The 24,628-nt window shown below is 45.6% G+C and overlaps 1 protein-coding gene across 26 annotated transcripts in view; it reads right to left on the minus strand.

Moving 5' to 3' along the window:
• Positions 1 to 24,628, minus strand: part of BCAS1 (brain enriched myelin associated protein 1) — a 127,166-nt gene that overhangs the window by 70,439 nt on the left and 32,099 nt on the right. For 22 of the 26 annotated variants that reach the window (XM_068263449.1, XM_068263448.1, XM_068263463.1 and 19 more), the window contains exon 4: positions 2,808 to 2,948. The exons of the other annotated variants lie outside the window; for them this stretch is intronic. In XM_068263449.1, coding sequence (XP_068119550.1) covers positions 2,808 to 2,948 — 141 coding nt within the window. The remainder of the gene's footprint in view (positions 1 to 2,807; positions 2,949 to 24,628) is intronic. 26 annotated transcript variants of the gene reach the window in all.

Consider the following 24,628-nt stretch of genomic DNA (forward strand, 5'->3'; position numbering starts at 1 on the left):
CGGCGAGGGCACCTCCTGCCTGCCACGGGCTGGAGGAAGCCCCAGGTAAGTGGAAATTTATTTTTATTTTTTTAATCCCCTCCCTGAACCTTCCCTTTAAGAGGGGGCAACGCGAATAAAAAATTGACACAACTGGAGTCACAGTGGATTTTCCGTTTGGATACAATTGCACCCAACGGATTGAATGAGGACTTCAATCTAGCATGTTTCCTGTGACTATAATCTATCAATGTAAATACCCGATCTGTCATGATGATAGATATATCCTTAGTCCTTAACAGATGTGTCAGTACTGTATGTCAGTGTACATGTGAGCAATATGTATCTCTCTTTGTAAGAGAACAATTTGCTCATCAACAATCACTATCCACGTTTTGCCAACACTGTCCCTGGTGTGTTTACATGTATATGCATATATATTTGTGATATGAGGTAGCTGATGGTAAGGATGAGCTATAGGGGCTATATATCTAATGTACACTGTATATGATTAAGTATCTTACCAAGTTCTACCTCAAAGATCGACTCCCATCGATTATATCAATGTAGGCTAGTACCAGTGTTGCAGTATCTCCCATGTATGTGTAGAGGACCCACGTCTACATTTACCAGTGAGCTGGCTTCCGTATATACTTTGATGTTACTTGATACGGAAGTGCCAGCAAGAGTTGAGCTATTGATGCAGTACTATTGCATATATAAGAGACGGATCGCGCGCCCACGTATAGTATCCTGGCCAAGGTGCCGGTTGCTATGCCAACCCTATACAAAGTCTTCCGTGTAAGAAGCGTGAGGGTTGCCATGCCGACGGACTAAACATTGGCAGTAACGTCACAGACTTGGCCGGATGTGACGATTCCGGAAGTGAGGCGTACGCCGCATCACACGCTATAGCGGTGTATATGCATCCAGTATGCGGGGTCTTATGCGCATGGCACTGCAAAGAAGATTCTCATACGGAGAACCCTGCAACAGGTATCTAATATCCCTAATTACCACGCCTTTACTAGGCGGAATCCCTCCCTCCTCATGTATTTAAACCAGTGCCTTAAACGGCGCTTTAGCTCTGACTGGGGCTACTTGCTGGGGGATATGCTACTGGTGGGGGGTGCACTTTGTAAATAATAATGCTACTGTAAATATGTATAGTCACTCTTTGAAAAAGCCATGAGGTGAAACATGTCAAAGAGTAACATATTGCATCACTTTTGTAAATAAGCACCAATCACTGTATATACCCTTTGCATCCTATACTGGCCAGGCTGTGCTATACCCTATGACAGCTCCAACTGAGGTTTATTTATCCTCATTGGTACGTGTCTTAGCATTGCTTGCTCAGCTGGTAGGGTACTTATGTGACCGCTGTGTGGAATAGCTACACCACATTCTAGATAGACATTCAGTCTGTGGGGGATAAGCGAGGACCTCCACATTATTAGTGGTCATTGTTGTATTTGCCAACACCCTACTACAAGTATCGTGTATCCATGTGCCTGTTTTAAACAAAAGTATTAATATTGTGTGCAGGTTATACACCTGTATTTATGTGTACCTATAGGGCCTGTCCTTAGGGACTAAGTGTTTGCTGTGTACAGAGGTCATTAGATCTTTAGATCTTTAGTAATCTCAAACACCCAATCTCATTATTCTCCAGCTCCTTCACCAGCGGGAATCCACTCCGTGTGCTGCTTGTTCTCCCTCTGACCCCCTCCTCAGTAACAGACAGGTCACTAGCCTGGAGGTTAGCGATACATCTGTACAGTATTGGCACAGCATTGACACCCAAGGGAGTGTGTACCGATCTCTGCCAGACGACAAGGGGCTTTAGCAGAAATGGTTTGCTTATTGCTAGAGCGGAAATGCTGATAAAATTGCCACAACAATGATAAGCAGTGCAGAGGGAGAATATACAACAGGTAAGAGAATAGGAGTACTGACATAGCCGTGATTATTTTCAGAGCTGCTCAAATCCGGATCCGGGAGACATCCGTATAGTTCTATCCGGATATCTCCCAGTTACGTTTGGGTCAAACTTACCTGTCTGACGTCTTCTTTGGTCCGTCCCTCAGCGCCTCCCACGATGCGCTCCAAGCGGCGGTCACATGAAGAAGATGTCAGACAAGTAAGATACACCCCTCCCCCCAGCCCCCCCCCCCCCCCCCCCCGCCCAAATTTACTGGGAGATATCAGGATAGCAACTATCCGGGTATCTCCCGGTTCCGGATTTGAGCAGCTCTAATTATTTTAAACCTGCAATAGTAGACATTGCGGTTGCATGACAACATATTGCAGATGACTTGCTGGTATCTTAAAAAAAAGGTAAATATACTGAATTATTGATCCGGGCTCCAGTATAAGTACACAACCAACCACTTTATTATCTTTGAAATCTTCTAACTTTTTATTGTAGAATTATGAGTTAATTTAAAGAAAAAGGACATGAAAATGTAAGAAAGATTTGCAGTAATGTAAATAACAGATAATGAGGAGTAAAGTAACAAGTGAATTATAAGAATAAAACCAATAGATGTACATAATAATGGGATGCACTAATGAACAGCCACACATGACGGCCCTCGTTAGCGTAATTAGTACTAATAAGATTAATGGCAGCGCACAGAGATGAGCGGAGGATGGGTATCACAGACATTATTTGGTTGTCCCAGAAACTCTGTAACACAGATAGCGGCTTCCAGTCTTCTTTTAAATGAATTAGCGAAACTCAGGAAGTCCCTCCATGTCGATTGTCAGTGGAGCCGCTATCTGCTAAGAACATGGGCTTCTGGGTAATGGCCACACATACAAACCTTCGACCTGAACAGTCGGCCAAGCGTGCTGCTTTTCTGGCCGTCAGCCTTGTGACCCTTCAGCTCCGTCTGTGCGCTTTCCTGAACGGCGCTCTTGGCTTTCTCCTTCCTTGAAGAGGACTTGCGCAGGCCACCATTTTTCTTTCAATCCATTGAGGGGGAGATACAATGCATAAAGTGTCACTATAAACGGTGTGTGCTAGATGTCACCAGCCAGTTAGTGATGGACTGACGGCCCTAAGTTAGGCTGAAGTCTTGGACACTGACAAAGATTTGACAAACAGCATTTTGTGGGACAATCGCTAAAGGTGTGTAGAGGGATGGGGGTGGTATTATTCAGTTGTACCCCATCCCAGTCCCCAAGCATCACTACAAGTGTGTAGAGGGATGGGGGTGGTATTATTCAGTTGTACCCCATCCCAGTCCCCAAGCATCACTACAAGTGTGTAGAGGGATGGGGGTGGTATCATTCAGTTGTACCCCATCCCAGTCCCCAAGCATCACTACAAGTGTGTAGAGGGATGGGGGTGGTATTATTCAGTTGTACCCCATCCCAGTCCCCAAGCATCACTAGAAGTGTGTAGAGGAATGATGGTGGTATTATTCAGATGTACCCCATCCCAGTCCCCAAGCATCACTAGAAGTGTGTAGAGGGATGGAGGTGGTATTATTCAGTTGTACCCCATCCCAGTCCCCAAGCATCACTAGAAGTGTGTAGAGGGATGATGGTGGTATTATTCAGTTGTACCCCATCCCAGTCCCCAAGCATCACTAGAAGTGTGTAGAGGGATGATGGGGGTATTATTCAGTTGTACCCCATCCCAGTCCCCAAGCATCACTAGAAGTGTGTAGAGGGATGATGGGGGTATTATTCAGTTGTACCCCATCCCAGTCCCCAAGCATCACTAGAAGTGTGTAGAGGGATGGGGGTGGTATTATTCAGTTGTACCCCATCCCAGTCCCCAAGCATTACTAGAAGTGTGTAGAGGAATGGGGGTGGTATTAATCAGATGTACCTAATACTAATCCCCAAGCATATGTTCTCCAGCCCCCATATTCCCCATAACCATGATAATACACATTGTTTTGCCCACAACCATAGACTTAACCACTTTAAGGACCACAAGGCTTTACACCCCCAGTGACCAGGCTATTTTTAACAAGTAAATGCTTGCTGCAGAGCTGTACAAGTCAGCACCCCCCCCCCTTTCTGCCCACCAACAGAGCTTTCTGTAGGTGGGCTCTGATGCCTGCTAGCATGTTTGTTTATTTATTTGTGTTTGGTTTTTATTAACCACTTCACAACTGAGGGGTTTTACCCCCTGAGCACCAGAGCAATTTTCACCTTTTAGCGCTCCTTCCATTCATTCGTCTATAACTTTATTATTACTTATCGCAATGAAATGAACTATATCTTGTTTTTTTCACCACCAATTAGGCTTTCTTTAGGTGGGACATTATGCCAAGAATTATTTTATTCTAAATAAAAAATGTGGGAAAAAATGTATTATTTTTCAGTTTTCGGCCTTTATAGTTTTTAAATAATGCATGCTACTGTAATTAAAACCCATGAAATTTATTTGCCCTTTTGTTCCGGTTATAAAACCGTTAAAATATTGGTGCCAAACATTGTGATAGGGACATAATTTAATTTGGAAATAAAGGTGCATTTTTTTTCACTTTTGCGTCCATCCCTAATTACAAGCCCATAGTTTATAAAGTAACAGTGTTATACCCTCTTGACATAAATATTTAAAAAGTTCAGTCCCTAAGGTAACTATTTGTATTTTTTTTAATTGTAATTTTTTTTTTTTAATTACAAAAATAAAATAAAATTGGGGAGTTTAGGAGGTAATGAGTTAATTTTTAGTGTAAAAGTAATGTATATGTACAGTATATGAAAAATGCTTTAGGGTGTAGTCTTACTATTTGGCCACAAGATGGCCACAGTAACTTTTTGTTTATGCGACCTGCAAGCGTACAGGAAGTACGCTTGCAGGAAGGGTTAGGAGGCTGGGAAACATTTTTTTTTCTCACAATGATCGCTGCTTCCTGTAGAAGCAGCTGATCTTTGCGGGGGGGGGGGGGGGGGGGGGGGCAGAGATCAACGAACGGGAAAGGTTTTACCTGTTCATTGATCTCCGGGCGAGCGGGCGGCGGTGTGCACGAGCGCGGGGTCACGCGGACGAGCGAGTGGGAGCGCGGACAGCGGTGGGAGCGGCGTCAGGTGCGGATTTCTCCGTCCCTTGGTGTTAACAGGGTGGAAAAAGGGAAGGAGAAATCCGCACCGCTGGGGGTAAAGTGGTTAAATTTCACAATTTTTTTATTTATTTTTTTCTCCCGGACTCCCTCCCTCCTCCCGCCTGCCAATGACAGCGATCATCTGCCATAGGCATCAGCCTATGATAGTCGGTCGCTCCTGATCCTCTCTAGGGGACAGCCGAGTTACACTGCCATAGATCGCAGCACTGTACAGTGTAAATAGACAGCGGTTTCGCCGTATAAAACAGTCTCCTAGCGGCGATCACTGCTGGGAGACGGATGACGGAGCAGAGCTCCGACATTCAAGCGGAGATGCATGCACATCAGCATGCGTGATCTCCTGCAAAATTCCGCCCCCGGACTTGATGCCAATTGGCGCTAGGCGGTCCTGGGGCTGCCGCTGCATTCATGCCAATCGGTGTGCCGCGGTTGCTAAGTAGTTAAGGTAGCCATACATTTAGCGATGTATGTGTAGATTCTACCAAGAGACAAATCTCTAATTTAATCGAATTAGAGAGAGATCTGTTGGCTGCCCATACACCACAGGCTGATCCCCAATCAATCTGATGCTGAAATCGATTCATAATCGGCCTTGTGATGTCACATTCGCTGCATCGACGCTGTCCCCTAATGAAAAATGTCCCACCAGTGCCCAGTGTAAAGTATACATTACCTGTCTGCGGCCTCCGCTTGGTCCCTGCTAGCTTCCAGGCCCATTCCGCTGTAACTACACAGGAGCACCACGTGGTTTCCTTGTGAGTGCACGCGTGTGTGTTGTCAGACGTGCGCTCTTACTAGAAAACCACGCGGTGCGTTCATGTAAGGACAGGGGAATGTGCCTGGAGCAGCGGGGGACAAGCGCAGGCCGCGGACAGGTAATGTATACTTTACACTGGGCACGGGGGGACATTTTTCATTAGGGGACATCGTGGGGGGTTTCGTCACATTCATCAATCGTCACAAAATTGCACGCCGTTCCCACCGCACAATCGATCGAGCAAGTCGCCCAACATCTTGAAGCATACACGATCCACAATGCATCCAATGTGAAATTGGTCGCATTGTCGGTCAGGCATGCCCTTGGCGGCACAGATTTTCATCCAATTTGATTATAACAATCGAATCTTATGGTCGATCGGCCGCCAAGTCGCCTGATGTATGGCCACCTCTAATAGAGGCGGATTCACTAAACCTCTCTCATGAATTGTCTCTCTTTATTTATCTGGCGATTTATCTCTCCTTATGTGACTTAGATAAGCAGAGCATGACTCGTGAGTAACCTTATGAGTTAGCACTCCTTGGGTCTGAAGCACAAAAGGCAGTTCATTGTACCGGTCCTAATGCCAGACGTTACTCTCTTAGGCTTCTTTCACACTAGGAAAAGCGTGTAGTAGCCGATCTCCTGCACGCGTTAAATAGCCTGCGGCGTGTTGTTGGGATGTTGCGGTGCAACGCTGATTGGCGGCATCAGTTATAATTCACCCGACGGGAAAACGCCGCCTCCGGACAGTTAATAGCTCCCGGGTGCGTTGAACCGCAATGCACCAAAACGCAGCGTCGGATGTGAAAGGTAAAATGAAAGTCTATGGACTTTCATTTTATGCAGCGCCACAGGTGATTCCAGGGTATCGCACAGTGCTAGGATAACCAACAGACATTTTGTGCATCAGACTCCTTATCTGTTTATCTCATGAATTAGGCCTGTTTATAGTTGAGATGGCCATTTATCTCTCCACTTGGCGGCCAAATCGACCATCTGATTCGAGATTTATTATTATAATTATTGAAAACCCATGCCACCAAGAGTATGCCTGATCGACAATGTGACCAATTTTGGCCCGAAATCTGTCACGTATATCGATTGGACATGCTGCAAGATGTCAGGCCATCATGGTCAATCGGGTGCATGGCGGTAATGGTGAACTATATGATGAGCGAGAAATGCAACAGAACACCAAACGCTGTCCCCCCCCAATGTTAAATTCCCCCCCCCCAATCCCGGTGCAGTATACTTTACCTGTTAGTGTCTGCCGCTGGCTCTGTCACACAAGTGCCCAGTTATACGCTGGCAACCACGTGGGGTGCATGTACGTGGATTGCGGATGTAGTGGTGGACACAGACAGGCAAAGTATACTGTGTCAGACAGGAACATTTTACATTGCGGGGGCAGCTTTGGACCTGCGAGGCGGCGGATGCAACATCACAAGGGGAAACGGCCCGTGATGTATGGGCAGGCAACAGATCTCTCTCCAATCAGATTTGACCAGATAGAGGTCTGTCTCTTGGTCGATCTGCCCATATATCGTCTGATGTACCTTTAGTAAGGTGGGATAATTCAATAGAAAAGGTTTGTGAATCAGCCCGTGATAACTAAACACCAATGGAAAGAGGCGATATTTGCTGATATTGACACGTTCTGCTAAATAATTTCTTGTATATGATCATATCGGAGAGGTTTATCAGTGTGAAGGACTAGAGGCTGTTTACAATGCAGACACCATCTCCCACTGTTCCAGGTGCCAGAGACACACATATAATCCTGGCTTAGAAGTCAAAATACTAATCATTTTGCAAAAAATACATTCAGAGTTGTGGTTCATTTCAGTTACCGTATTATCCACAGTATAAGACGCTCCGAAATACAAGACACACCCAGGTTTAGAGAGCAAAAACCAGGAAAACAAATAATATACTAAACCTGGTGCATCCATATTCCAGGAGCATCTTGTCAGGTCTTCCCCCTCCATGTGTCCACCTGTGTCCCCATGTCTCCCCCATGTGTACCTCTTGTGTCCCTCTTGTGTTCCCATGAGTCTTCTTATCCCTCATGTGTTCTCCTGTGTCCCCTTTTGCATCCCAGCATGTGTCCTCTAATGTCCATAAATGCCTGCATCTCCCGCGTGCCTCCACTTCCTCCCCCGTCTCCTGCTTCTCCCATGTGAGTAGCAGCAGCTGGCTTACCAAATACATGGTGCCCACGGGGATTGCCGACCTCCTTCTCTGCATGGCACACCCTAGAGAACGGCTTGCGCTGAGTGCGTCATCAGCACAATCCAACACTAGAGGGAGAAGTGCGGAGGAGAAGGATAACACTAGAGGGAGAAGTGCGGAGGAAAAGGACGACACTAGAGGGAGTAGTGCGGAGGAGAAGGACGACACTAGAGGGAGAAGGAGGACTGCAATCCCTGCGGGCGCCATCTATTAGGTAAGCTATCTGCCACTACACACACGATGGAAGCAGGAGACAGGTAGGAGGCACGCGGGGGGGGGGGGGGGGCGCAAGCACAGATGCAGGGAGTCACTGAGATGGCGGCAGTTCGTACTGCCGGGCGTTCATAAGTTGGGGATTCCCTGCCTTTGTTGTATAAGATACAGGGACTTTTTCTCCCCATACGGTGGAAAATACAGAAGCTGTCCGCCAATTTTTTTATAATCTAGTACGAATTAAAGGGTGAGTGTAATTAAATGTATGCTAAATCAACTCTTAATGACGCCTGATTGACACTGCATGAGCCCCAACTGCCCCTATGTTTACAGAAAATTTTTCTGTCCCTTTTTGTGCCTCATTTGTCTCTCTTTCAGGTCTCAAAGAAAACCCGGAGTGAGAGGGATATTGAGGCTGACATGTTTATTTCCTTTTAACCACTTTATCCACCACTACAGTATATCTATGTCCTCAGTGACTTCATCTAAGCCACGAGGACATAGATCTACGTCTTGTAGCTGTAGCAGTGCTGTGCAGGATTGGGCTTGCTTCTGTGCACACTTCTGGCACTATCTGATGCAGCACTAATTGGTGAAAAGGAATATATGTTCCCTAAGCCAAGAAGATTGCTATTTTTACCATTAAAAATACTTTTATTTTATCAGTTCATAGTGAAAAATACACACTGTCGCATTATTTCAGAATTAAATATCATCACCATAAATTGTGACATGAACACAATTTAAGTTTTGTGATAAAGGGTAGAAATAGCCAAAAAAAATTGTGTTTTTAATCTACAGTACCACTTTTTATTTTAAACTGGTATTGTTAAAACTGAGAAATAATGTGTTTCTACTAATTTGTTCCTCTTTTTCCCATTAAAATGCATAGAAAAATTTGGTTGAGGGAAAAAATGCCATACAATAGGCATGATTCACAAAGCTTTTTCACCTGTTTCCTCTGTTTTAACCTTATCTATGTTACATTTTAAGCTCCCAAAGAGCATAAATATAATATAATTAAGGTAAGAAAAGTAATATTGAAATGAAATTAATCAGAAACAACTTACTTTGAGTATTTTGCTTGTAAATGTGCTGAAAGGATATTTTTATCAATTGGGTGATAAGTCATTTATGAGAAGTTTTGTGAATAGAGCCCAATGAAGTTGTCTTGAAAAAAACAATATATATTTTATTTAGGTGTAAGTAGGGATAAAGTTATTGCTGATTAACCACTTCGCCCCAAAGGGGTTTTTACCCTAACGGACAAGAGCGATTTCACCTTTCAGTGCTCATCCCTTTCATTTGCCAATAGCTTAATCACTACTAATCACAATGAAATGATCTATATCCTGTTTTTTTTTCACCACCAATTGGGCTTTTTTGGGGTTGATATTTGTTTTCAGTAATTACTTTATTTGCAATGCATTTTAAAGGGAAAAACAAGGGAAAAATGAAAAAATACACTATTTCTCCAACTTGATCACCTACAGTTTTAATATAAGCACTGCCCTAGTACAAAGTATGGTGATAATAGAGTATTTGGAAATAAAAGGTGTATTTTTTCTATAGTGGGTTTTTTCCCCACTATTTTCACATGCACAGCGGCAGCAGCACTGTCTGACTTACAAAATGTCCTGAAGCCATTAAGAGGCTCTAGCAGGACGTTTTTATAAGTCAGCTTGTCATTAAGTGGATAAATAGGGACATAGCCAAAACATCAAAACTGCTCTGGTCCATAAGGGGGAAACAAGGTCTCGATGCGAAGTGGTCAAATAATACACATTGCCTGGCAGACCTGTTGATCCTCTGCCTCTAATATTATAAGCCATAGACCCTGAACAAGCATGAAGCAGATCAAATGTCTATGACAAATCCTACAAGATTAGCCGCATGCTTGTTGCAAGTCTGTGATTTAGATCCTACTGATCAGAAAGATCAGCAGGGCTGCCAGGCAACTGGTATTGTTTAAAAGGAAATTAATATAGCAGCTTCCATAGGTCTCACACCTCACGCTCCTTTTAAAACAAACCTGAGAGTTCTTTCAAAAAAAAAGTTAGATACTTACCTAAGCAGTGGAAAGCCCATCGACCCTCATGTTGTTTGCGGCTGTGCTCCCCTCCATGCATTAAAGCAGCCTCACAGCACGCATCTGCTTGTGCACAGAGGAAAAAGCCGTGTATGAGCGCTACTGGAGATCGTACTACCCCTTTGTGCAGTATGGTTGCGCTCATACACAGAGGGGAGGCAACTGCGAGAACACATCCGACAAACTAATGAGATTTGTTGAGAGGGACCCTGCGTATTAACAGTGGGCTCCAGGATGGATCGGGAAGCTCCTGGACTATCCAGAGGCTTTCCTCTACTTTGGTAAGTATCTAACATTTCATTTCTTTCTCACAGGTTTCCTTAACTGGTTCCAGAGCACGCTGATTGAAAGCTAGGGATAACCACTGCCAAACAGGGCGAAGATTTCAATCAGTCACGCCACATGAACTTGTCACTGCAGCCCGCTCATTCTGCTGTCATTATGACAGCAGAGCACCGTCCACCGGTCTGCAGCCAATTTCATTGGCTCCTGAACCAGAGATCACTGTGAGCCAATCACAGTGATCACTGTTTACATACAGAGAAAGGACAGCTCTGGTTGGTAAATGGCCAGAGCCACCTGGTCCCAAAAAGGGTAAAGTATAGCTTTGAATAAACATTACTTGTCTGTAGAACCCTCTCAATTGGGGTCCCCCAAAGCTCTGTTCTTGGCCCCTTGCTGTTCTCACTTTACCCCACCTCCATCTGCAAACTTATCTCCTCTCTGGGCTTCAACTACCAGCTATATGCAGATAAACCCCAGATCTACCTCCATACCATGGACCTCTGCACCACCACCATGAAGAAGGTATCCTTTTGTCTCTCAACCATCTCAGGCTGGATGTCCGTCAGGTTCCTAAAGTTAAACCTGGATAAAACAGAACTCCTAATTTTCCTGCCCTGTGCAGGCTCACTCCCCACTGACATCTATCTATGTCATTGTCAACGGTACAATCATCCTCCCAACCCCGCTGCCTGGGTGTCACCTCTCTCTGCCCTCTCCTTCACCCCCACATCCAAACCATTGCTAGGACCTGCAAACTCCATTTACACAACCTCTCCAAGATCCGTCCCTTCCTGACCCTGGACACTGCCAAACTGTATGTCCATGCCTTCATTATCCCCCGCCTGGACTACTACAACACCCTCCTGTCAGGCCTCCCACTGAACCGCCTCACTCCCCTACAATCCATCATGAACACAGCAGCCAGACTAATCTACTGATCCTACCGTTCTGCCTCCACGACTCCCCTATTCAAATCTCTTCACTGGTCCCCGATCCGCTTCAGATTTAGCTTCAAGATGCTATGTGTGGCCTACAAATCTATACACATGTCCTGCACGACCTACATCTCAGACCTGGTCAGCAGATACACACCTGGCCATCCACTTCGCTTCTCCTAACAACTCACGCATCTCGTACTCCCATGCGCAACTACAGAATTTCACTAGAGCTGCTCCCATACTGTGGAACTCTCTCCCACTGCCCATCAGGCTTGCCCCTCCATCACCTTCAGACAAGCCCCCAAAACTCCCCTCTTCATGGAGGCCTACCCCACCTCAACGTTGCCCTAAGTCTCTCTGCCAAGAACCTATCGATGCAGCCCCCTCTTTTCATGTCACCACCCCCTCCCTCTAGTTGTAAGACTTTGGCAGGGCCCTCCCTCCTTGTGCATCATACTTCATTGTATACTCTGCCCAGGATAATGTCAACTTGAATTATTGGGACTACCACTCCAGTATATGATCTAGCATTGTGTATCTTACTGATTATTTCCTGTATTGTCAGGTCAGTCACCCCTGTTATCATTGTCTGTAACCTTATTGTCCAGCGCTGCCTAATTTGTTGGCGCTATATAAATCCAATATATAACCATAATTACTTATCTCTCTGTGCCGATTCCCAGATCTGTGATCTTCTTATTGGTACAAATAATCAACTAGATGCCAGCTAATTGAGTCAGAATTACTTTTACAGACCCTCTTTACAGGTCTCTCTTGTGACCCACTTCCTCCCTGTCTATGCCTCGATCAGACCGAGCACAGGCCCGGCACTTCTTATGTCATTTATCATTTTATGAAGGCTTAACCACTTCCCGACCGCCGTATATACAAATGGCGGCCGGGAAGCGCACCCCGCAAGGACCGCCGTATAGACAAATGGCGGCGGTCCTTGTAGGGGCATGGGCGGAGCGATCGCGTCATCAGTGACGCGATCCTCCGCCGGGAGTCGGAAGCCTGGCATTTTGCCTCTGCTCGCCGGCCACTTAGCAGAGCCGGCGAGCGGAGGAATCTCCGGGATCCACCAATCAGACAGTATAAGGCACTTTGTTAGGTAAACAAAGTGCCTTATACGTGCTTCCTCCTCGCCTCGTGGTCTCATTGTTGCAGAGACCACCAGCGAGGAGGAACCACTCGTAAGTGTATCCAGCAAACAGCTTTTTTTGACCTCAGCCTCCCTGATCACCCACCCCAGGCCTCATACCCCCCCTGATCACCCCAGCAGACCCCTGCCTAGCACCCTTGCACCCCTACAAAACCCCCACCCCCCCACCTGCCACTAACTAGCGACGCTGCCCCTTAGTTTAGGTCCCTAACTGCCTCCTAGTCACCCCTGATCCCCCCCCCTACCTTTAGATCACCCCCAGACCCCATCCCAGACTACCCCCCTGTATACATCTGTATACAGCTACCTTACCCTCTGATCCCCCTCTGATCACCTGTCTATCACCTGTCCATCACCCCTCAGCACCCCCACCCATCAGAGCAGACCCTTACTGCCCCGCGGGGGTAACCGATCACCTGCCCAGGCCCTCGATTGCCCTCATACCCCCCTTCTGATTACATCCCCTGCTCTTTGTTTACATCTGTCCTCCCCAGCGATCACTAACTGATCTGCGATCAGTAACCCCCTGTGTCTGCCTCTCATCAGATCAGGACTCAGTCTGCCCCGTGCGGGCTCCTGATCAACCCCCCACCCCCTCAAATCGCCCTCAGGCCCCCCCCCTAATCACCGTCCAAGTGCATTGTATTTGACTGTGCTGCGCTTGTATTCGATTGTGCTGCGCTTGTATTTGATTGTGCTGCGATTGTATTTGATTGTCCCGTGATCTGCTTCGATTGTCCCGTGATTGTTTGATTGCCTGAGACCCCACTTCCTACCCCACCCAACCCCCCCCCCTACCACACCCAACCCCCCCTCCCCCCCCCCCCCCCACCTCCAACCACCACCTTCCGAGTGCATCAGATTTGCTTGTGCTGTGATTGGAGTCGATTGAGCTGTAATTGTATTTGATTGTCCCGTGATCTGCTTCGATTGCCCCGTGATTGTTTGATTGCCTGAGACCCCACTTCCCGCCACACCCAATCCCACCCTCCCCCCATCACCTTCCGAGTGCATCAGATTTGATTGTGCTGTGATTGGAGTCGATTGTGCTGTAATTGTATTTGATTGTCCCGTGATCGGCTTCGATTGCACCGTGATTGTTTGATTGCCTGAGACCCCACTTCCCGCCACACCCAATCCCACCCTCCCCCCATCACCTTCCGAGTGCATCAGATTTGATTGTGCTGTGATTGGAGTCGATTGTGCTGTAATTGTATTTGATTGTCCTGTGATTGCTTGATTGCCTCTGAGACCCCACTTCCCACCAACCCCAATACCTCTCAAATACTCCCTTTTTGCTAGGTAGGTGCTCTTTTTTTCTGGGTAGTCTCGGAGGAAAACCCCATAAATTTAGCAATCCAAAATGGCAAGAAGGGGACTTTCCGATGACGAGGTATACAGGTACATGGACCAGTCGGATGAGTTCTTTTGGGAAGAATCATCCGTCGAATCTTCCGGGTCCGAATTTGAACCTGTAGAAAGCAGTGGTTCCCTGACCGATAGTGATGACGAGGCTATGGTCCCGGCTAGAGCCAGGCGTACCAGACCCCAAGTCGTTAGACCGCAGGTGGCGCAGGATCCGCCTCAAGGGCAGCAGGGTGGTGCTAGCGCTGTTGATAGTTTTCTTGGTGAGTCAGGCACCAGCAGCGCAGCATCTCCTGGACTTAGTGCCAGTGCTTCCGTAGACCCTGGCGAAGTGGTGAGCGTCAGCATGGAAGTGGAAACTGGTACGGTGGCAAGTGCAGTAGTACCCCCGTCGCAGCCACCAAGAAGAAGACGGGCCCGTAGTACCCATAGACTCCCAGAGGTGCTGGCACAACCAGATTGGCAATCCCCTGATTCCGCCGCACCCGTAGTGCCCCCTTTCACCGCCCAGTCTGGAGTCCAGGTGGCGACAGCGCATCTAGGAACGGCCCTAGAATTTTTGCAGCTGTTCATCACCCAGGTTCTCTTGGACTTAATTGTGGTTGAGACCAACCGTAAAGCCACACAATTCATCACCGAGCACCCGGAGAGCATGTATGCCCAGCCTTTCGGGTGGAAACCAGTCCAAGTTTCCGACATTAAAATCTTTTTGGCCCTTATCCTTCACTTGGGACTAATGAAACAGAATGTATTGCGGTCGTATTGGTCTATGAACCCAGTACATCATGTTCCCTTGTACCCTGCTGCCATGTCCAGGACACGATTTGAGTCCATCCTGCGCTTCCTGCACTTCAACGACGACAAAACCTGTCATGAAAAGGGCCACCCTGCTTATGACCGGCTCCACAAAATTCGGCCCCTCATAGACCACCTGTCCTCAACATTTGCAGATGCTTATATCCCTGAACAGAACATCTGCGTAGACGAGTCCCTCTTACGCTTTACCGGGCGCCTTGGCATCAAACAGTACATCCCAAGCAAGCGCGCCCGGTATGGGGTGAAACTGTATAAGCTCTGTGAAAGGGCCACAGGCTATACATGTCGTTTTAGGGTCTATGAGGGAAAAGACTCAAAATTGGAGCCTTTCGGATGCCCTGACTACCTGGGGAGCAGTGGAAAGGTTGTGTGGGACTTGGTGTCACCCTTGTTCCGGAAGGGGTACCATCTTTTTGTGGACAATTATTACACAAGTGTGGCCCTCTTTCAGCACTTAAAGTTAGAAGGAATCCGATGCTGTGGCACTGCGCGGCCTAGTCGCCAGGGCTTCCCCCAACGGCTCGTTACCACCAGACTTCAACGGGGGCAGAGGGCCGCCTTGCGTACTGAAGACCTGCTCGCGGTGAAATGGAGGGACAAGAGGGACGTTTACTTTCTGTCCACCATTCACACAGACACGACAGTCCAAATTCAACGGGCAACTAAGGTCATTGAAAAGCCCCTTGTCGTCCACGAATATAATGTCAACATGGGAGGGGTGGACTTCAATGACCAGAGGTTAGCGCCCTATTTAATGACCCGGAAAACAAGACGCTGGTATAAGAAAGTGTCTTTTTATCTGATTCAATTGGCAGTTTACAACAGCTTTGTTCTCTACAGTAAGGCTGGGAGAACTGGATCTTTCCTCCAATTTCAGGAACAGATCATTCTGGACATCCTGTATCCAGGAGGTGCCAGGCCCCCCCCCCCCAGATGCAACTAGCCGACTGCATGGTAGGCATTACGCCTATCAGATTCCGTGTGCCCCAGGTCAACGCATCCGAAGAAAACGTTGTCGTGTCTGCAGCAGGACTGGAAGAAGGAATGACACCAGTTTTTATTGTCCCCGCTGTCCTGACCAGCCTGGTCTATGCGTAGGGCCGTGTTTTGAGAGGTACCACGAGCAGGTACACTATTAGAACCTAGGGAACTCCAGACACAGGAGTAGGCACACACTCAGTGGTCTTTCGCACATTGTCGCAGGGAGAGGAGAGGTAAGCTTGAAGACCAAACGGGTAAGCATAAAAGTGGGAAGAAGGATCGGTTTCCATGCTTGATATTGCTGATCTGTCCTGGGTTGGCGATATAAGACGGCATGTTTGAATTTCCCTTGAGTGTGGACACCCCCGGTTTATATGTGATTTGGGCCTATGATGATGCTTTAATGCCACACAGAGTCATCTCTATTGGCAGGCATATTGCTGTATCCTACAGGCATAATGCTGTATACTAAAGTTCTGAGGCCCAGTCACATAAGTTGGTGGCTCACCCTGAGTGCAGGGTGGCACGGGGTGTCTCTCTCCTGAGGTTATCACTGCCATTGATGTGGAGGAAGATCTGCCATTGATGTGGAGCAAGGTATGTTTGCCGTTCATTTTTCCTTTCAGCCCAGAGTGCATTACTTGTATACCCAATATAAGGAGTATAGCAGAAACTCCTAATACTGGCCATACATGTAATGATTGCAGAGACCCTAAAATGCCAGGACAGACTCCACAAATGACCCCATTTTGGAAAGAGGACACCCTAAAGTATTATGTGAGGTGCACGGTGAGTTCATAAAAGATTTTAGTTTTTGTCACAAGTTAGCAGAATTTTTTTTTAATTTTTTTTTTTAACAAAGTGTCATTTTCCGTTTACTTGTGACAAAAAATAAAATTTTCAATGACCTCACCATTACCCTCATGGAATACCTTGTTGTGTATTCTTTCCAAAATGGGGTCATTTGTGGGGTTTGTTAACTGTCCTGGCAAGTGGGCGGGGTGCTAAATTGTGAGCACCCCTGTAAAGCCTAAAGGTACTCATTGGACTCTGGGCCCCTTAGCGCAGTTAGGGTGCAAAAAAGTGCCACACATGTGGTATCGCCGTACTCGGGAGAAGTAGTATTATGTGTTTTGGGGTGTATTTTTACACATACCCATGCTGGGTGGGAGAAATACCTCTGTAAATGACAATCTTTTGATTTTTTTACACACAATTGTCCATTTACAGAGTTATTTCTCCCACCCAGCATGGGTATGTGTAAAAATACACCCCAAAACACATTGTACTACTTCTCCCAAGTACGGCGATACCACATGTGTGGCACTTTTTTGCACCCTAACTGCGCTAAAGGGCCCAAAGTCCAATGAGTACCTTTAGGATTTCACAGGTCATTTTGCGGAATTTGATTTCCAGACTACTCCTCACGGTTTAGGGCCCCTAAAATGCCAGGGCAGTATAGGAACCCCACAAATGACCCCATTTTAGAAAGAAGACACCCCAAGGTATGCCGTTAGGAGTATGGTGAGTTCATAGAAGATTTTATTTTTTGTCACAAGTTAGCGGAAAATGACACTTTGTGAAAAAAACAATAAAAATCAATTTTCCGCTAACTTTTGACAAAAAATAAAATCTTCTATGAACTCACCATACTCCTAATGGCATACCTTGGGGTGTCTTCTTTCTAAAATGGGGTCATTTGTGGGGTTCCTATACTGCCCTGGCATTTTAGGGGCCCTAAACCGTGAGGAGTAGTCTGGAAATCAAATTCCGCAAAATGACCTGTGAAATCCTAAAGGTACTCATTGGACTTTGGGCCCTTTAGCGCAGTTAGGGTGCAAAAAAGTGCCACACATGTGGTATCGCCGTACTCGGGAGAAGTAGTACAATGTGTTTTGGGGTGTATTTTTACACATACCCATGCTGGGTGGGAGAAATAACTCTGTAAATGGACAATTGTGTGTAAAAAAATCAAAAGATTGTCATTTACAGAGGTATTTCTCCCACCCAGCATGGGTATGTGTAAAAATACACCCCAAAACACATTGTACTACTTCTCCCGAGTACGGCAATACCACATGTGTTGGACTTTTTTGCACCCTAACTGCGCTAAAGGGCCCAAAGTCCAATGAGTACCTTTAGGATTTCACAGGTCATTTTGCGGAATTTGATTTCCAGACTACGCCTCACGGTTTAGGGCCCCTAAAATGCCAGGGCAGTATAGGAACCCCACAAATGACCCCATTTTAGAAAGAAGACACCCCAAGGTATTTTGTTAGGAGTATGGTAAGTTCATAGAAGATTTTATTTTTTGTCAAAAGTTAGAGGAAAATTGATTTTTATTGTTTTTTTCACAAAGTGTCATTTTCCACTAACTTGTGACAAAAAATAAAATCTTCTATGAACTCACCATACTCCTAACGGAATACCTTGGGGTGTCTTCTTTCTAAAATGGGGTCATTTGTGGGGTTCCTATACTGCCCTGGCATTTTAGGGGCCCTAAACCGTGAGGAGTAGTCTGGAAATCAAATTCCGCAAAATGACCTGTGAAATCCTAAAGGTACTCATTGGACTTTGGGCCCTTTAGCGCAGTTAGGGTGCAAAAAAGTGCCACACATGTGGTATTGCCGTACTCGGGAGAAGTAGTACAATGTGTTTTAGGGTGTATTTTTACACATACCCATGCTGGGTGGGAGAAATACCTCTGTAAATGACAATCTTTTGATTTTTTTACACACAATTGTCCATTTACAGAGTTATTTCTCCCACCCAGCATGGGTATGTGTAAAAATACACCCCAAAACACATTGTACTACTTCTCCCGAGTACGGCGATACCACATGTGTGGCACTTTTTTGCACCCTAACTGCGCTAAAGGGCCCAAAGTCCAATGAGTACCTTTAGGATTTCACAGGTCATTTTGCGGAATTTGATTTCCAGACTACTCCTCACGGTTTAGGGCCCCTAAAATGCCAGGGCAGTATAGGAACCCCACAAATGACCCCATTTTAGAAAGAAGACACCCCAAGGTATTCTGTTAGGAGTATGGTGAGTTCATAGAAGATTTTATTTTTTGTCACAAGTTAGTGGAAAATGACACTTTGTGAAAAAAACAATAAAAATCAATTTTCCGCTAACTTTTGACAAAAAATAAAATCTTCTATGAACTCACCATACTCCTAACGGAATACCTTGGGGTGTCTTCTTTCTAAAATGGGGTCATTTGTGGGGTTCCCATACTGCCCTGGCATTTTAGGGGCCCTAAACCGTGAGGAGTAGTCTGGAAATCAAATTCCCGCAAAATGACCTGTGAAATCCTAAAGGTACTCATTGGACTTTGGGCCCCTTAGCGTACTTGGGGTGTAAAAAAGTGCCACACATGTGGTACCGCCGTACTCGGGAGAAGTAGTATAATGTGTTTTGGGGTGTATTTTTACACATACCCATGCTGGGTGGGAGAAATAAATCTGTAAATGGACAATTGTGTGTAAAAAAAAATAAAAAATTGTCATTTACAGAGATATTTCTCCCACCCAGCATGGGTATGTGTAAAAATACACCCCAAAACACATTATACTACTTCTCCTGAGTACGGCAATACCACATGTGTGGCACTTTTTTGCAGCCTAACTGCGCTAAGGGGCCCAAAGTCCAATGAGCACCTTTAGGCTTTACAGGGGTGCTTACAATTTAGCACCCCCCAAAATGTCAGGACAGTAAACACACCCCACAAATGACCCCATTTTGGAAAGTAGACCCTTCAAGGTATTCAGAGAGGGGCATGGTGAGTCTGTGGCAGATTTCATTTTTTTTTGTCGCAAGTTAGAAGAAATGGAAACTTTTTTTTTTTTTTTTTTTGGTCACAAAGTGTCATTTTCCGCTTACTTGTGACAAAAAAATAATATCTTCTATGAACTCACTATGCCTCTCAGTCAATACTTTGGGATGTCTTCTTTCCAAAATGGGGTCATTTGGGGGGTATTTATACTATCCTGGAATTCTAGCCCCTCATGAAACATGACAGGGGGTCAGAAAAGTCAGAGATGCTTGAAAATGGGAAAATTCACTTTTTGCACCATAGTTTGTAAACGCTATAACTTTTACCCAAACCAATAAATATACGCTGAATGGTTTTTTTTTAATCAAAAACATGTTTGTCCACATTTTTCGCGCTGCATGTATACAGAAATTTTACTTTATTTGAAAACTGTCAGCACAGAAAGTTAAAAAAATCATTTTTTTGCCAAAATTCATGTCTTTTTTGCTGAATATAATAAAAAGTAAAAATCGCAGGAGCAATCAAATGGCACCAAAAGAAAGCTTTATTAGTGACAAGAAAAGGAGCCAAAATTCATTTAGGTGGTAGGTTGTATGAGCGAGCAATAAACCGTGAAAGCTGCAGTGGTCTGAATGGAAAAAAAGTGGCCGGTCCTTAAGGGGTAGAAAGCCCTAGGTCCTTAAGTGGTTAATAAAGTATTGTTTTAGATGGTGCGGATCCTTTTGTGAAGAAAATAGATCAGACCTGACAAGTAGAGAGCCAATCACAGGGCTGACCTGCAGATAACTGATATGGGATTCAGATCGCAGATAGGGAAGTGATGCTGACACAAAACAGAGATGGGGAGGTTAGAGGGTATGGGGCGGATGAAAGAAGATGACAGCAGCCACAGCACTGCTGTATACAGTGCATAGCTCCCAATTGTCCCTCTTATGGAGGGACAGTCCCTCTTTGGGAGCTGAGAGCTCTGTCCCTCTTCCCTCCTCATTTGTCCCTCTTTCTATATAAATATATATATTTCTCTACTAAAAAAATGTGTTTGACTCTAAACTTTATTCCCATCCATTAAATTAATATATTTCTAATTTTAAAATGTTAATATGAATGAAAATGAACCAGGATAGAAAGGACCAGTGTGCATATTTTTCTAATGAAATCTTTATGGTATGCGTGACTAGGGGTGTGGCAGGGGCATGGTTAGAGGTGTGGCAGGGGTGTGGCTTAAGTGTCCCTCTTTCTCATCGCAAAAAGTTGGGAGGTATGTACAGTCGGGCAGATGGGTTCAGAGGACTCTGCATCTAAAGCTTTATGTAATTATAGTCCAACGCTGATTTAGCGTTCCTGAAGAGATCCAGATATGGGCTTGATGCATCAAAAGTACACTTCTTCTTTAGGACATGCAGTAAAAAATATTCATTAGGAAATATTCACTAGTAACGTTTCCCTGATGTCTGTAAGGCTCTTGAAGTATTCAGCATGGAGCAGAAATGCTCATGTTTGGTATGTTTCTGAGAAGAGTCTGTGCCGGCTTAGTTATCCGTTCATATGGTTTTCTATTGAGACCACTAAGTACTTGAAGAGCCTCTGCAGGTTAGTTAATGATACTTCCAGCTACTTCCACAGCCGTATATATATCGCTGCCCTGCCTGGCTAGATGAGGCTATAAGTAACATGTCAGCAGGTGGGTACAGCGGAGTACATACAGGACTGAGCCATCACCTGACCTCCCTCTGTACTGCTGCCAGCTCAGCTGATCCATGCAGGAAGCCTGCACAGAGTGCCAGTGTCATCAGATGAGTGCAGCTAGCCTGGCACCAGGCCAAGGGTGAGGACGTACCAAGCATCAGTGCCAGCATATCCTCTATGCATACACTATCTTACATTTATTATATCTTTGCATGGGACAACACTTAAGCTACAGTAGAACAAGTTGACACAATGTAACTGGTCAGTGTACAGCTTGTATAACAGTGTAAATTTGCGGTCCCATCAAATAACTCAACACACAGTCATTAAAGTGTACCTGAGATGACGATAATGGACATATGTATTTACCTGGGGCTTCCTCCAGCCCCATGAGGTGTGTGGGATCCCTCGCTGTCCTCTTTGGCCACTCCATTCTCTTGTAACCTCCCCCCCCCCCACCCCCCGTAATCTGGGCCATCGTGTTCTTTTGCGTATCGGTGGCCCGGCCACGCCTTCCCACCCCTACCGCCACTCACATGCACAGAAGAGCACGCCCCTCAGATAACCAGGGGGATTACAAGACAATTGAGCAGCGAGAGAGGATATGAAGGAGCTCATGCACCTCATGGGGCTGGAGAAAGACCATGGTAAGTAAAAAATATGCCAATTATTGTTGTCTCAGGTCAGAGTAGGAAAAAATGGCGCACAGCTCCACCGGAACATTATGGCACCGCCATCCAAGTCTATGGTAAACACTGTTTTACCGGCTTCAATGGTTACATTATGGCGCACAGCCACTTATCCTAGAACATTATTTATCGCTACCATTAAAATGGTAAATACTGTAGAGGGATTGGTCGTAGGGAGCGGCATGTGTGGTGGTGGTGGGTGCACAGAGATCTTCAATCAAGTTATTGGCAGCCGTACACTGGTGGACCAGCAGATAGATCCCTCTGTGATCTAATCTGACCAAAGAGGGATCTATTGGCTGCTCATACACTGCAAACAGATTTTGAATCGATTTCACTATGAAACCGATTCACAATCTGTGGAGCTGCCGCCACCCCTGCATACATTACCTGATCCGGCCAGCGCAAGTCCCCCGGTCTCCGCTGTCTCTTCTCCGCTCTGGGCGCCAGGGCTCCAGCTTCACTTTACTTCCTGTCGGGGGAAGTTTAAACAGTAGAGGGCGCTCTACTGTTTAAACTTCCCCTGACAGGAAGTAAATGAAGCCAGCCGGAGCCCAGAGCGGAGAAGGGACTGTGGGGACAGTGGGGACAAGCGCCAGCGGAACAGGTAATGTATTGCCGCTAGCGTCGGTCGTCTGACATTCGAACGCCGCTATCGACGCACTCCAGACCTGCCGGCGATCAAGCGAAATTTTCCGCACAGACGTATCAACGGGATCAACTTATTTCGGATTGAAATCGGTTGATCGGTCAGGATTTGCGTATCAATTTCACAGCAGATTCGATCACAGTGATCGAATCTGCTGTCTATCGGCGGAAAATTGAATAAGTGTATGGGCACCTTAACAGAGGATATTAGCGTGGGACATTTCTGAGGATATTGGCATGGAAACATTTTTTTTAAAGTTTATTATTGTTAATTAAAAATGAATACTTAAGGACTTTTCTCGTAGTTTATTTCCTTTAACCATTCGGGAAAATGGGTAAGGGAACTATGCACCCCTATACTCATTTCTCCTGGGGAGAGGGCTGGTATCTGGGGGTCCTAGATGCCACCATGACCCCCCCCCCCCAGGAATTGGCGGCCCCCACCTCCCCCTGGGGCACTGGAGGTGAAGAAGAGTCCCGTGTCCACAGATTAGACAAGGGCTCAGGGGGAGAGAGGGAGGCTTGGCCTCCCCTCTCCTCCAGAGCCCCCTCATACCATAGACCATGCGGGCTGGTATAGCCGAGGGTGTGAAGCCCCACACGGCCGGGGCTCTGCATTCTGGCTATCCTAGCCTGCATGGGGGACAAAGGGTTAAAGAGGCTCAAAAGAAAGGACCCCACGTCTTTTTTTATTATTATTTCTCACACTCTGAACACACACACACACACACACACACACACACACACACACACACACACACACACACACACACACACACACACACACACACACACACACACACACACACACACACACACACACTTAGATACATGTTGATGCATTATCTGTCATTTTACCGCATTTAAATATAGACTATTTTCCTCTAACTTTAACATCCGTTTTTTTAAAAGCTACAAGGACTTCCTTAACCACTTGAGGACCGTGGGCTTTACCCCCCTTAAGGACCAGGCACTTTTTTTCCATTCAGACCACTGCAGCTTTCACGGTTTATTGCTCGCTCATACAACCTACCACCTAAATGAATTCTGGCTCCTTTTCTTGTCACTAATAAAGCTTTCTTTTGGTGCTATTTGATTGCTGCTGCGATTTTTACTTTTTATTATATTCATCAAAAAAGACATGAATTTTGGCAAAAAAATGATTTTTTTAACTTTCTGTGCTGACATTTTTCAAATAAAGTAAAATTTCTGTATACATGCAGCGCGAAAAATGTGGACAAACATGTTTTGGATAAAAAAAACCCCCATTCAGTGTATATTTATTGGTTTGGGTAAAAGTTATAGCGTTTACAAACTATGGTGCAAAAAGTGAATTTTCCCATTTTCAAGCATCTATGACTTTTCTGACCCCCTGTCATGTTTCATAAGAGGCTAGAATTCCAGGATAGTATAAATACCCCCCAAATGACCCCATTTTGGAAAGAAGACATCCCAAAGTATTCACTGAGAGGCATAGTGAGTTCATAGAAGATATTATTTTTTTGTCACAAGTAAGCGGAAAATGACACTGTGACAAAAAAAAGAAAAAAAAAAAAGTTTCCATTTCTTCTAACTGGCGACAAAAAAAAAATGAAATCTGCCACGGACTCACCATGCCCCTCTCTGAATACCTTGAAGTGTCTACTTTCCAAAATGGGGTCATTTGTGGGGTGTGTTTACTGTCCTCGCATTTTGGGGGGTGCTAATTTGTAAGCACCCCTGTAAAGCCTAAAGGTGCTCATTGGACTTTGGGCCCCTTAGCGCAGTTAGGCTGCAAAAAAGTGCCACACATGTGGTATTGCCGTACTCAGGAGAAGTAGTATAATGTGTTTTGGGGTGTATTTTTACACATACCAATGCTGGGTGGGAGAAATATCTCTGTAAATGACAATTTTTTATTTTTTTTTACACACAATT

Source organism: Hyperolius riggenbachi, chromosome 12, assembly GCF_040937935.1.
Source record: "Hyperolius riggenbachi isolate aHypRig1 chromosome 12, aHypRig1.pri, whole genome shotgun sequence".
NCBI lineage: Eukaryota > Metazoa > Chordata > Amphibia > Anura > Hyperoliidae > Hyperolius > Hyperolius riggenbachi.